We start from the raw sequence: 13,951 nt of genomic DNA on the forward strand, positions 1-13,951 counted from the left end.
ACTGGGGACTGAGGACTGTGCCGAGGGATGCTGCAGAGCTGCAGTTGGCTGAATTGCCAACGAGGCATGTGGAGCAGGCGTCAGCCAGACCGCCGACGAGGCACGGGGAGTAGGAGTCGGCCGGACCGCCGACTGCCTCACCGCAGGTAGGGGACATGGAGGCTGCTGCCCAGCCGGAGGGGGACATGAAGGCTGCGGCCCAGCCGGGACAGGAGATGGAGATAAAGACAGTTCCTTTAATAGCATTTTTCCCCCAAAAGATTTTGCACTGGTTGGGCTTAGGCAATGATGAAATGAGTTGGTTAAGTCATTTAACCAGCACAATTACTCCACAGTGTAGTTAATTCCTGTGTTATTTTGAAGTTCTGTGTATTGTTTTCCTGTGTGTCATTGGTCTGTGTCTTTCATTCCCTGTTGTGTTCCTGTTTCTTGTTTTACTTTTGAAGTCTGTGTCTTACTCCTGTCTTCCTGTTAAGTTCCCCGCCCGTGGATCCCCCCAAGGCTGCGTCCTTTCTCCTCTGCTGTTCTCCCTGTACACCAACAGCTGCACATCTGGACTCCAGTCTGTCAAGCTCCTGAAATTTGCGGATGACACCACCCTCATTTGCATCATATCTGATGGGGATGAGTCGGCCTACAGGAGCGAGACGGACCGTGTGGTGTCATGGTGCAGCATGAACAACCTGGAGCTGAACTCTGAGCTCTGAAGACAGTGGAGATGATAGTGGACTTCAGAAAGGACCCACCTGCCCTCCCCCCGTCATCCTCTGTGACTCTACAGTGACCCTGGTTGAGTCCTTCCACTTCCTGGGCACCAACATCTCCAAGGAGCTCAAATGGGAGCAGAACATCAGGCCAGAGACAAGGCCAAACTGCAGCGTGTCATTCACTCTGCCGAGAGGGTGATCGGCTGCAGCCTCCCATCTCTTCAGGATCTGTACATCTCCAGGACCCAGAGACGTGCAGCCAGATGTTTTGTACTTTTATGTTTGCACTTGACACCAAGACACGTTCCTCGTGCTGTAAACTGACCTTTACTGCTCTTGGCAATAAAACAGTTCCGATTACCTCAAGTGTCTCACCTGTGTCTGATTGCACCACCTGTCACACCTTGTATATTTAGCCTCAGTGTCTCCCTTTGTCTTTGTCCGATCATCTGTGTTTGTTCATGTGTTCCATGCCAGCAATTTGCCCTGCATTTGTACCCTATTTGTATAGAAGGTTGAGAGCTGCACCCAAATGACTACGAGTTTTGTTTTTGAGTTTTGTCGGTTAAGTCAGTAAATACCCTTTGTTTCACCACACCCATTCGTCATTTGGGTGCAGCTCTCAACCTAACGTGACACGCTGTTTGAATAAAAATCTTGCAGGTCAAGTCTTAAAGTCAGTCAAAAGTCTAAGGACTTAATATTATTTTCATTATTAATAATAATAATAATAATACATTTTATTTGGAGGCGCCTTTCAAGTCACCCAAGGTCACCTTACAAAAAAGGAGTGGGGGCATCATAGCAGCAATAAAAACAAGACAAACAAAACATCAAGATAAAAAGTGAGTGCAGTGCAGAGTGTCTGGATTATAGAGAGTGTGCCAGTTTGAACAGGTGGGTTTTAAGTTGGGATTTGAATGTTGTGATGGAGTCTGACTGTCTTATGTGTGGTGGGAGGGAGTTCCAGAGTTTTGGTGCTGAGCAGCTGAAGGCTCGGGCACCCATCGTGCTGAGGCATGATGTGGGGGTGGTTAACAGTCCAGCAGAGGTGGAGCGGAGGGAGCGGGAGGGAGTGTATTCGTGGAGAAGGTCGCGGAGGTAAGTGGGGGCTAGATTGTGGAGAGCTTTGTAGGTGAGGAGAAGATTTTTGTAGTGGATGCGGTATTGAACCGGGAGCCAGTGGAGTTGGATGAGAACAGGGGTGATGTGGTCAGATGATTCGGGCAGCTGAGTTCTGGATGATCTGCAGTCTGTTGATGAGTTTGGTGGGGAGTTCGTTGAGAAGGGCGTTGCAGTAGTCGATGCGTGATGTGACAAAAGAGTGGACCAGGATTGCTTGCACACAATTAATTTGTGGGATAGGTTCAACCATGGAGAGTCCAACCAATGAAGCCTTTGGCCCAATTCCAATTCTATTTTTCATCCCTACCCCTACCCCTAGCCCTTAACCCTTGCCCTTGAAACGGAGCTACAAGGAGTAGGGTTGAAAGTCAACCCCTACGAATTGGGACACCACTTCAACAATCACATACGTCATCAGTAGTCTCTGCTGGCTTTCACATAAGCAGACGTGACGAGCTTTTGAAACAAATCCTCTATTCAAAACCACGTTAACTTAATAAAATAAAATAAAATTGAATGAAGACTGATCGGTTCATTGTAAAACATTTATTTATTGATGTAAATGTGGTGATTTCTGTATAGGCTACAGATCCCCCAGGCAGTGCTGCTCCTGTGTCCAAAACACATGAAGCTTCACTTTTAATTCAAACAAATTAATGTGACAATTGTTACATTTCATCAATGAGACCAGCATTTATCTCCTAAAAAGAATGTAACTACGCGGCGGTAAACCTTCTAACCTTCCAACCAAACCTTCTAACCTTCCAACTAAAACCTGCGGGTAAGTTAATTAGCGGTCGTCTTTTCTACCGGGACGAGGTCAGGAGGTTGGCCAGCTGACAAGCTCTCCGGGCGGGGTGGTGTCTCCGTGACGAGCCGTTGATCTGCTCCACAGGTGGAGGCTCCAACGTGGAGCTTCACTTCTCCGAAAAACATCGGAGCAAACGTCTAAACAGACGTCATTTGGATAAACCGACCTCACATTGGGGATCTAAACAGCTACTTTCTCGCATGAAAAAATATTAAAACTTAACAAAATGAACAGCGCTACAGTGAGAAATAAAACAGCTGCCGGTTGCCGCAAGATGCATTCTGGGAAACTTGCCATAGCCCTCGGTCCGTAGTGTGCCCCTGAAAAATCTCCGTTTCGAGGGCGAGATAGCCCTACCACTTCCCCCTAACCCTCGTCTGAACCAGAATTGGGACACCCCTACCACTTCACGTGAACGCGCAAAACGAAGGGTTAGGGCAAAGGGCTAGGGCTGAGGGGAGAATCGGAATTCACCCTTTGTTTCTCATCGCATCATTGTGCTGCTGTCAAGTGCAGCCTCTAAAGCAGTCATTTCCAACCTGTGGGCCGGTATTGCAAGTGGGCCGCCAAATCATTTTCAAAATAGTATGATTTTTGTGGAAATATTTTTTTAAAAGATATTATATGTAGTATATCATAGGCCTGGGCGATAAAACGATCTCCAATCGGCTATGGGCATGTTTCCTTGATATCACACGGCAGAAATTAATGCGACAGCAGCCTGTCAGTCTGCCGTTTGACACACCGCCTCCTGTCGTGAGTGTGTAGCCTATTTTGTTTGAGCTGCAGCAGCTAAAGCTAAAGCGAAGAAGGAAACAGTGAAAGTTGGAAAAGAGACATGAGTAGAAGTGGAGCAAGTGGCAGCTAAAGTGACGGTGTGTAGCCGTTCATGAGACGAGCCCGGCCCGGTCAGTTTGCCTGTGTCCGGTCGTCATGTGTTTGAAGCCTCGCACCGGAGATCCAGCAAAGTACCATAGGCTACTTTCATTAGTGTCGGAGGTGGAGGGTTGAGTGTCTAGTTGAGCAGCAGGTCAGTGAGGAGACAGAGGAGGCTCCAGCAGCTTCATGTCTTCTGCTGTGAGGAGCAGTGTGTCAGAGCGACGTGTTACTCCGGTAAGAAAGGAGGAGAAAACTCTGACTGTGGAAACACGGAGCTGCCCGTGTTGTTTATTCTGCAGTGACACGTCTCATATGTTGACTGGTCTACACTGAACAGAGAGGCATGAACATCTTTATAATGAAAATATTAAAATAAAAAATATGATTAAAATAAAAATAAAATATTAATATTCTTTAAAATGAAATGGACAGAATGGTGTTTCTGAAGAGTAAAAATAGGAAAACAACAACAATGTAAATCAAACCAAACTGTGGACTTGTGAACTGTCTCACTCTCTCATCCTCCCAAACTGAAGCCATTCTCTGTTATTCAGGGTTTAGCCAGGATGCTCCTCCAACTGGCAGCATCAGCTGTGTTACAGTAGTGACTGTGGAGCTTCCTACAGTACATGCCCCCTGCTTTCAGTGTTCAGTTCAGTCCTGAATCTTTATAATTAAAAAAAAAAAAGCTCTGAGAACGCATCATTTGGTTGATGTAGGGATGAAGGTGGGCCGCAAACGTTTTTTAGATTTTCAAGTGGGCCCTGAGTTGGAAAAGGTTGGGAACCCCTGCTCTAAAGGATATAGCTTCAGAACTGAGACCCTAAATTATCTGTATTTATCTGTACATGGAGTGGGCGGGGCTTAAACCGGGAATGGTTAACTTTATTTTTTTAATGTCTAGTTTTTTTATGATCAAACCGTCCAGGCTACCAGATACCAAGGATCCGGCTCCACCCTAATAACAAATCACCGATAAGCCTAATGTAAACATTGATAGAGCACACTCATCACACAAGCCGTCTGAGGACAGAGAGCGTTGAGGTTGAAGTTTATATTAAAGCCCTACAAGGAACTTTTAACTGGATATGGAAAAGACTTTTGTTTCTGATGATGTCTCTGCAGATTAGCTATTTCTATTAGCTATTAGCTAGTGAAAATGGGAGGCAGTGGCCGGGTCGGCCCACGGACGAAACAAATCATCAAACAAACATTTATGCTTTCTGTAAATGTATGTTTTTTGTATTTTGTTATTATTTATGTGAAACTTTGGACGTCATGGGACGCAAGACAAATTTCAGAGTGATCTGATAATAAAGTATAATCTTAAATTACAGCACTCAGACCTGGAGACGGCACGTGCAGCAGGGCTCAAGACTGTCCCATTCTCATATAGGACGTAAAAATATGTATTTAGGATGATAATGAATAACCCCCGGGGCAGAATTGGGATGGAATTTTTTTTTTTTTTTTTCGTTTTCAGAAAAATGCGTGTGTCACTGCCCCCTCCATATACGACAATCTAACAGCAAGTCCTCATTCAAATACCATCTAAGAATGCACTATTTAACAGCAGAGCAATGATTCAGTCTGTTCAGGCTGTTTTTAAGTATTTTAAAGGGACAATGAGGAGTTTCTCCATCGGCAGAACGAAAAATTCTGCGACAATAAAAAAAAGTCTCATATTAATGTGGATGAATCTACGTTACCCACACTTGTTAATGGGCGCATTTTCGATAAATACTGTATATCGTTTTGTCTCTATCGTTATTTTGTTATTAGTGGTGGCGGAAATGCTGGGCGAGCCTCATAAATGTAGTGTGAAAACGCTTCGCTTTTCCAAAACTCCTCGTTGTCCCTTTAAATACTTTTCCAAAGTAATTTGCCTGAAAAAGTTAGTCTGGAGCCCTGACACGTGAGCCAGATAAGCGTCTTCATGACAATAAGTGCTAGAGCTCATGGGAAATGCAGTCTTCATTCCGGCAAAACACTACCGCTTTGGTCCACAGGGGCCGCCAAAACACAAAATTAAAGTTCCTTGTAGGGGCTTTAAAGGTGTTCAGAAATGGCCGTTTGTCCTGTTTGTCACGCCGAGTGTCCACGAGCTGCCGCACAAGTTTACCCGAGTAAGGAAAACGAATTTGATGGGTCATTATCAAGCGGGCGGGATATTCAATCATCTGATAGATGGGTTATTACACTAATGTTAGGACATACAGTGGGCTCAAATTCAATTTTCTTTTCTGTACAGCTTTAATGACATGCACCAATGAGACTGTGACAGGTCTCCACTGTAGCCTATGTCTTGACTACATGTTAGCTGTTCAGCTGTAGCCTCGTAAACCAGCCTGCAGGCCCCGGTCTTCCTGCTCCTCTCCCCCAGACACAGCACCCTGTGGCCGGTCACCCAGCGCGAGGAGCCTCCCTGTAGCATGAGGCTGTGCTAACGGCTGCTAATGCCTGCGCTGCCCGTACCAGCGGTCGCCGTGGTCCCGTTGCCGGGGACGGCGACGACGGCAACTGGCACCGCCTCATCACCGGCAGCTGGTGCACAGCGGCGGCATCGGGACTGCCGCCGCCATTAGTAGGCTGGCGCCGAGCACAGCCGAGCTACACGGAGACTCTTGGCGCTGGGTGACCCAGGACAGGGTCCTGTTTCTGGGGGAGAAGAGCAGGAAGAGTCGGGGCCTGGAGCTCCGTGGCGCCGCGGTGCAGACCCGGTCAGGCTGCAGCAGCGGTGCTGAGTTTATGTCTTTGGTTTTATTGTGGAAGTTGTGACTGTGAATATGACATTTTACTCCGCATTCAAAGCCTTGTTTGGTTTCTGCAGGCAGCAGGCTTGTTGCTTGCTCCGCTCTGCTCTGTGAGGGGAGGGGGGGGCGTGTCGCGAGGAGGCCCCGAGGGGCGGGCCATACGAGCTTGGAGGGGAGGGGCGGGGGTGTGTGAGAGGTGCTTTTTTCAAATTTTTCTCATCCTCTTTCAAATCGTAGACCATAGCTTTAACGTGAGACTTTTTTTATAACCAAATAGAAACTCCTCGTTGTCCCTTTAAGTTTTTTTTGTGTGTCGTAAGATTACTTGCTAAAGGTTACAGAATGGCTGTTAGATGTTTTGTTGATCCATTCTTCCACCATAACCTTCACCAATTTTATAACAGGAAAAAACAAGTGAGTTTTCTTATCTCTCCCTGGGCAGTTTAACCTGTATTACTTCCTCACTGGTTCAACTCTTTGCTATTTATATCATGTGGTTTGTTGAAATGAAACCCCACCTCATTACCAATAAAACCAGCCCATTTAGTACATAATTTCAGTCATTGCCTAAACAAACTACACTGTACACTGGCTTTCAAAGGGATACGAAGCATTGGCTGACATCAATCTACCAACATGCACAGGTAATTATAGCATCAAATGGTGGTTGGATTGTAGCCTTTATTTTAATGTACTTGTATTAATATACAAGAACCAAAGTTATTATAAGGACTTTTTCATTTTATTTTGTTCCTCAAACTACATGCTTGTTTAAGTTTTACAATTGCTCTAGCAACATGCACAGGTAATTAGACTCATTGTGTTATGTGTTTCTGAAGCTTTTTGATTTGTCTAAAAATCATTCTTTTATATAAAATAGGTAGCCCTCTACATGTAATACACGTGTTAAGAAATTCTACTCTGAGATTAATTCTGATTCAGGAAATTAAGTTATTTAATCAGAGAATATGTGGATCCACTTTTAGTCTGCTTAATTGATGAACATCCTTTTGTCATTTTTTCTTCTGTTGTTCAGACTATATGGTTCAAGTTTTACTAGTTGTTTGTTTGTTTGTTTATTTATTTAGCACACACATTTCAATGGTGCAAGGAGGGAACGAAGCCGGTTGGCTTGTACATAGGTTCCACCCCTATAACAAATTACAACAAGACAAATTTCAATGGCTAACAAATAAACATAAAAAAAAGAGATAAAGCGCATACATAATCAATGTTATATGAGCAGAAATGAACAGAAATGAGAAAAAAATAAGGAGATAAAGTGCAAAGTGATTCGGTAACAAATAAAGACAATAGAGATAATATACAAAAAATTAATTAATTGAACTCATAAAAAGACAAAGTAAGGATGTGGGATATGGAGAGAGCGAAAGAGAGAGAGAGGAAAGAGTGGGAAATTCAAGAGAAGTTGAGATGTATTTTTAACTGCTTTTTAAAAAGTGAATAAGAAGAAATGGATCTTAATGAAGGAGGTAGTCCATTCCAAAACATACATACATACATACTAGTGCTACATAGCCAATGTTAGCAAATTAAAAGCCATTTACTACCAATGTAGAATAAATGTTGTAATTTCAGTATCAAACTTCACTCCTTTACGAACAAAAATCTGTACTTTTGCTGTTTGTTTTTTTCTTCTTCTATTTCTAATACTTACAAAGAGGTGTAAAATGTTTACCAGTTAAACATGTCATTTTCCTACGAAAGGTCAGAATCCAGTTTGGCAGGTGAAGCTGCTGAGGGTAGAACAATAACAACTCGTCAATGCGTGCCAGTGCCAACCAGAAGCAGAGTGTATGTGCGGGGGGGAGGGGGGGGCCAGTCCCTTCCGTGGAAGGATAGGGAGTGTGGGAGTGAATACAAAACAGTTCCGTTCAGTTCACTTCATAGGAGTGTGCATGTAGGTGTGTGAGGGGGAAGAGAATCCAGTTCCGGGAGACGAGGGGTGTGTGTGTTCCAGGTAGGGGAGAGGGAGAGTGAGAGCAGTAGTAGTTCTCAGGTCAGACAGGGAGAAGCCTGGAGAGTTTGGGGTAAAGGGGAACTTATCTGCTGATACAGGGGTACAGGGATGAGAGCCACACCTGAGTCCGAGCAGGAACACGTCCGCCTGCTCCAGGGATTCAGTTCCTTTTCCCGAGTCCTGGGTCCACGTCCTGATTTCTCAGCTTTCCTCAGTTAAAGTCTTTTTTTTCACTTTTACTTAAAACTCTTTTCCTCCTTTCCTTTTCAGTCTCTCCTTTGTTTGATTTTCCCTCCTCACAGACTCTCTCAGGTGGTCTGATTTCTAACCTCCCTTCCCCCTCCTTACCAGTGCTGTCACCTCCTGCTTCCTTTCACACTCCTCCTTGCTACAATGTTATCAATTAGTCAATCAATTTGCAAAAATTGCCGTCAAAAGAGCTCGCGGAGAATCTGGACTCAAGGCCAGGCCACGCCGTCTTGCCCTTTAAATTGAGAGCTGCGCAGTGCGCACACACAGGTAGCAGCAAAACCACCAAGCCAAGCTGTTACATAATCATATATGATTAATGATAAGCCCAATAGTTGTGTTCAGATGGCTAAATAGCTTTGTTGATCATGCGATCAAAAGTCTTTTAAGCGCCGTTACGCACGCCGCACGTCTCTCCTCCTGTGTGCTCCTCTCATCTCCTCTCCTCTCCTCCCTCTCCAGTAGCTACGGCTGCTCAGCTCTGGCACCGGGACTGAGACGTCACCGCTGCCTTCACTCCGTCTTTGATCCCTCTGGTCAGGGCGTTTAGATCCGAGTGTGGCCTGAGTGTCCCACCTGAGCTCTGTGCCATAGCGCGCAAATCCAGCCCAATGAATGACAGCAGGTCTCCCAGTTACCTGCTCAGTGAACTGCCGTTCAACACTGATCAGAGCAGCCTTGTTTGCCGAGGTTTTATGATAAACCAAAATCTTCTTTTGTTTTTTGCCCTATAGGCCCATCTACTTTACTTTCTCATAGATAATCTCCCACGTTTCTTCTGCTGCAGCTCGACAATGTTTATTTGCCTCTCTATTAATCCATCTGATCAAATGTTCGTTCTGTGTTTGTGGCCATCCAGCTCTGTCCACACTCTCCATGGCGGAAACGGTTAACACTCATTTAAATACTGCGGTTTGCGCGTGTTGTCATTTAGCGGGTTTTACTAGGAGCACGCAATTTAGCGCCCCTTGTCTGGGATCTTGGTAGATCCGGCCCAAAGTGTGTTTTTTTTTTGACTTTGTTATTGATTTATTTGAGGACGTTATATGTGTGAATGTTTAGACCTGCTGCAAACTATAAGACTATAAGAGCAGTTAGTAGCCTAACATTTTTTTTTTAACTCAGCGTTGCATATAGATTAGAAGATAAGTAGCCTAATGATCGGGCTTGCCAAAATGATGGGACTGTTAAGCCCAAGTTATTATGTGCAGTCTGTGTCTGATGCTAGTTAAAGGCCTATGGCTTGTTGAGAGCGCATAACACATGGTTTGATATTACTGATGAGAACGTACACAACGTGTGGACATGTTTTGTACTGTTAATAATGTTGGAATGGAGAGAGATACATTATTTTGAATGTGTGTGGAAGTGTAACGCTCAGTTTGTTGAAAATAAATTTGGCACACCCAGTCTTTGCTGGTGCACACCCAATGCCTTTTTTCTGGCTATGCCACTAATATACCAAAACACCCAAATAGATAGGCTATTAACGGTTTACACCTATAGATGTTTCGACACTTCTAGCACTTCCTAATACTTACACAGAGGTGTAACAATGTTAACCAGTTAATCATTTTCTAAACTATGTCATGGCAGAATCCAGTTTTGCAAGTGGAGCTGCTGAGAGTATAATTAGAACAGCGTAGTGCATATTTGGCTATAAACTAACCCTATAGATGTTTATGTAAAAAAAAAGGCTACACCTACGTATATTCAGATAATTCAAATGCTTATTTTCAGCATATCATGACACACCAGCCCTCGGCATTCAACCTGATACACACCCTGCATACTAAAATGCATTTTAGAAGGGGGTTGGAATACCTAGCAACCTTGAAACTGGGTGTTACAGTGACTCACTATCACAGTGTATGAAACAAGAGGCAAAAAGAGGTCTGTCAGGAGGTTCTTAGGCCATTAGTTAGACATTTTTTACACACTGTTAAATGTCTGATTGAGATGTGTTGATAATTCTAAGTATTTTTTTTAAACTGCAGGCAAACAATAATCAACACAGTGGTGATCGTGCTGTTGGGGGCTCTTGCTTTGGCTGCTTATTTGTATCAAGATTCTTTTCAAGACGACTTTGTCCTCCTGGAAGAAGATGTGAAACAGGCCGTCAGCGTACCAAAGCCAAGTGTCAAAGAGTCTTTTAAATGCGAGCCAAATCTGACTGCTGCCAGCCTCCCAGGCGTCAACGAGTATCCCAACTTTATGAAGGACATGCTCTTATATCGTCACTGTCGTAACTACCCCTTGATACTGGACGTCCCTGACAAATGTGGAGGGACTGAGAAACCCATGGACATCTTCCTTCTGCTGGTCATCAAATCCTCCTCCACTAGCTATGAGCGCAGAGAGGTGCTGCGCAAAACTTGGGCTCAGGAGAGGATATACAATGGTATGTGGATTCGAACAATTTTCATGCTCGGAACGAATGGTGAAGGATTTGAGAAAGAGAGATGGAACAAAGTAATCGCAGCAGAGCAAAAGAGGTACAATGACATTCTCCAATGGGACTTCATGGATACTTATTTCAACCTCACCTTGAAACAGTCACTGATTTTTGATTGGCTGGATAAAAATTGTCGTCAATTTCGCTTCCTGTTTGACGGTGATGATGACGTATTTGTCGGCACAGAAAACCTCGTTGACTATCTCCAAAGCCTTGACAATGATGGAAGCAAGCACCTCTATGCGGGCCATTTGATGTGGGGGAACCCCATCAGAGACCCACATACTAAGTATTTTGTTCCAAAAACTTTGTACGAGCCAGACGAATACGCTCCCTACTGCAGCGGTGCAGGTTACTTCATGTCTAGGTACACAGCTATGGCCCTCCACAAGGCATCCAAAAGAGTTCCTTTAATTACCATGGAAGATGCTTACATGGGGCTGTGTTTGCAAGAAGCTAAACTCGAGCCCAGGCATCATATTGGTGTTATGCCGTTCGGATGGAAGCTCCCTACCAAAAAAATAGATCAGCTTGACCCTTGCTTTTTCAGAAATGTGCTAGTGTTACACAGACTCGTATCATCTGATATGTTCGTTGTGTGGGACAGAATGCATGACCCCAATCTGAAATGTGGTGTCTCAAAGTAATGACTCTCGGGATAAACAAACTAAATTCTGCTGTTACTAAAAGGTATTATAGGTATTACTTGTATTATTAGGTATTGGGTATCATTATTGTAGGTATTACAGGTATTATACTTTATCAGACATATTAACATACAGTAATAGATTATCAAGAAAACTATGCAAAAATCCCTGCAGGTGGTGTGCTCTTCTGGTGATTGGTCTATTTTTTGGCAGCCATTTTAAAATCACATTCTGTATAGCTCTTGATTTATGTACATGCTCAACATTAGAGCTCACCATTAGTTTTCTGTGTATTGTGTATTACTAAGGCTGCTGCTGACAGGATTTTCAAAATAAAGCAACACCTGACATTAAAGAACAACTTGGTTGGAAAAGCTGCGTATTTGTTCATTGTTCTGTACTAATTAAAAAACATTTTCTAATTCTAAGTCTGGTAGTGGGGCAGCTTAGCTCAATATATCACAACAATCGTTCATTTTGTGATAAAAGCGCAAAATTTGGTAGATGTGTTAATTTGGTGAATATGTTTCAAATAAATCGGGGTATTGGCCATCACAAAATTGCCCCCTAGTGGCTGTAGAAGCCATTTGATTTGTTAAAATTAATAAAAATTGCCCTTTAATGATACTGAGTGATGTTTTATTGTATATTGTTGGAAAGCCTCATTAGTCACCTTTACAATGAGGTACAACTTTGAGGTACAACCAATTGAACACTTGTGATCCCACAAGTGTTCAATTGGTTGGAACTTTTCTCTTGTTTTTTACTGTGTTGCTATATGTTATCAATTGAAACCCCAATAAAAAGAGGACACACCGGCCAGACAGTCGGGCGTCGGGTCTCGTCGGGAGAGTTGGACGGCGTCGGGTCCACGTCTGTTTGGTGTGTTCATCTGCATCGCGGAGGCACGGAAGCTGTCGGGTCTCGTCAGGCCCGACTCGACAAGCTCAATCGGGGAGCGTCGGGAGACTCGTCGGGTAGGCCTACTCTGATTGGCTGTGTGCTAGCTATGGTGATTCTGATTGGCGGTGCGGAAGTGACCACAGTAAACAAACGGTGCCTTAGTCTGCCCTACAGTAAAAATGGCACATAAAATAAAAAGATGAGTAAAATTAAGCAGCAATATATATTTAAGCATCAAAGATGTTCAATCAAACCCACATAGTTTGAAACAATGTTCAAAACACACACAGCCAGTGTCACAACTAAGCATATAAAGTCCGCTAGCTTAATGCTAACGTATAATGTAAAACACCATAGACGGGCTAACAGAAATTAGCATCGCTATCGCCATTTCACAGCAACCGACAGCAGTAAAGCTGCTAAAAACTGTTTTAATTCTGGCTTTAGCGCTGGTAACACGTCACAGTTTAAATCCAGAGTCTGTGGTCAGTTTATACCGCTTGCTAGGAAATTTGCTCGGATGTTTGTTTTGGGAGAGTCTGTGGAAGCAGTAGCCGGTCTACTGAGCTGATCGGCCGGGGCCAACCTCCGTGACTCTGTCCTCATCCCGGGGGAGAAAACGAGCCAAGTAACTTATCCGCACGCTTTTAGAGGTTTACCGCTGGCTGGTTAAATTCTTTTTAGGAGATTAATGTTGGTCTCATTGATGAAATTGAACAACTGTGGCAGTCGCATTAGTTTGTGAATGAAAAGTGAGCAGGGCTGCCTCTGGGCTACGTACTGAAATCACCACATTTACGTAAATAAATAAATGTTTTATTTACATAATAAATGTAATAAATGTAGATGTACTGCTATTGTACTACTATTGTGTTTTGAAATAATCGATAAAGGGTAGGTACTAATTTTCCAGCTTCTTCATGCCCAGCCTCTACTACTAATGCTATTTTTGCCTGATAACTGGATAATGTGTTTTGCAACCTCAAATCTTCATAACACAACATAGTGTGCAAGTGCTGTTGCCTGTTGACACTGTGGTCTTAAGGGAAACGAAAATCTGGGAAGGAAATCCTTACCAAGAAATGTCTTCATCATTGTGTTTAGGAAGGTGTAAAATGTTCAAATTCAACTCCCGTGGGAAACCTCCTGTAAAACTGCTCAGAGTTGGGTATAATACGTGATATTACACCCCTTCCTAAACACAATGGTGAAGAAATGTCTTGGTAAGGATTTACTTCCCAGATTGGTTGAATATCTGATAAATGCCCTTACTATACAGTATATTCTCTCTCTCTGCCTGAAACTGAGGGGGATTTGCAACACAGAATGTGTAAAAGATAACAGATGCTGGTTAACAGTGACAGGTGAAGGAAGTGTACCGTACATCAACACATGCTTCACACCTCTGTGGTATCAAAGCACTGCTGGCTTTGTAAAAACA

At 43.7% G+C, this 13,951-nt stretch overlaps 2 protein-coding genes across 2 annotated transcripts in view; both read left to right on the top strand.

Annotated features, from left to right (window-relative positions):
- Nucleotides 1-13,951, top strand: part of znf142 (zinc finger protein 142) — a 211,709-nt gene that overhangs the window by 180,025 nt on the left and 17,733 nt on the right. The gene's annotated exons all lie outside the window — the stretch shown is intronic.
- On the top strand, nucleotides 1,636-11,607 carry LOC146964564 (N-acetyllactosaminide beta-1,3-N-acetylglucosaminyltransferase 3-like). Its single transcript, XM_085766405.1, has 2 exons — nucleotides 1,636-1,808; nucleotides 10,503-11,607. The coding sequence occupies exons 1-2, from the start codon at nucleotides 1,636-1,638 to the stop codon at nucleotides 11,605-11,607; spliced, it is 1,278 nt and encodes a 425-aa protein (XP_085622531.1).

This window comes from Trachurus japonicus, chromosome 21 (assembly GCF_045865225.1).
Source record: "Trachurus japonicus isolate A0001 chromosome 21, Traja_1.0".
NCBI classification, from domain to species: Eukaryota; Metazoa; Chordata; class Actinopteri; order Carangiformes; family Carangidae; genus Trachurus; species Trachurus japonicus.

What these genes read in the sequence shown, in the direction of transcription:
- LOC146964564 (XM_085766405.1), top strand. Translation starts at nt 1,636, where the DNA reads ATGGAGTCTGACTGTCTTATGTGTGGTGGGAGGGAGTTCCAGAGTTTT. An exon ending in TCGTGGAGAAGGTCGCGGAG is followed by an intron (nt 1,809 to 10,502) that starts GTAAGTGGGGGC and finishes TTTAAACTGCAG; the next exon opens with GCAAACAATAATCAACACAG.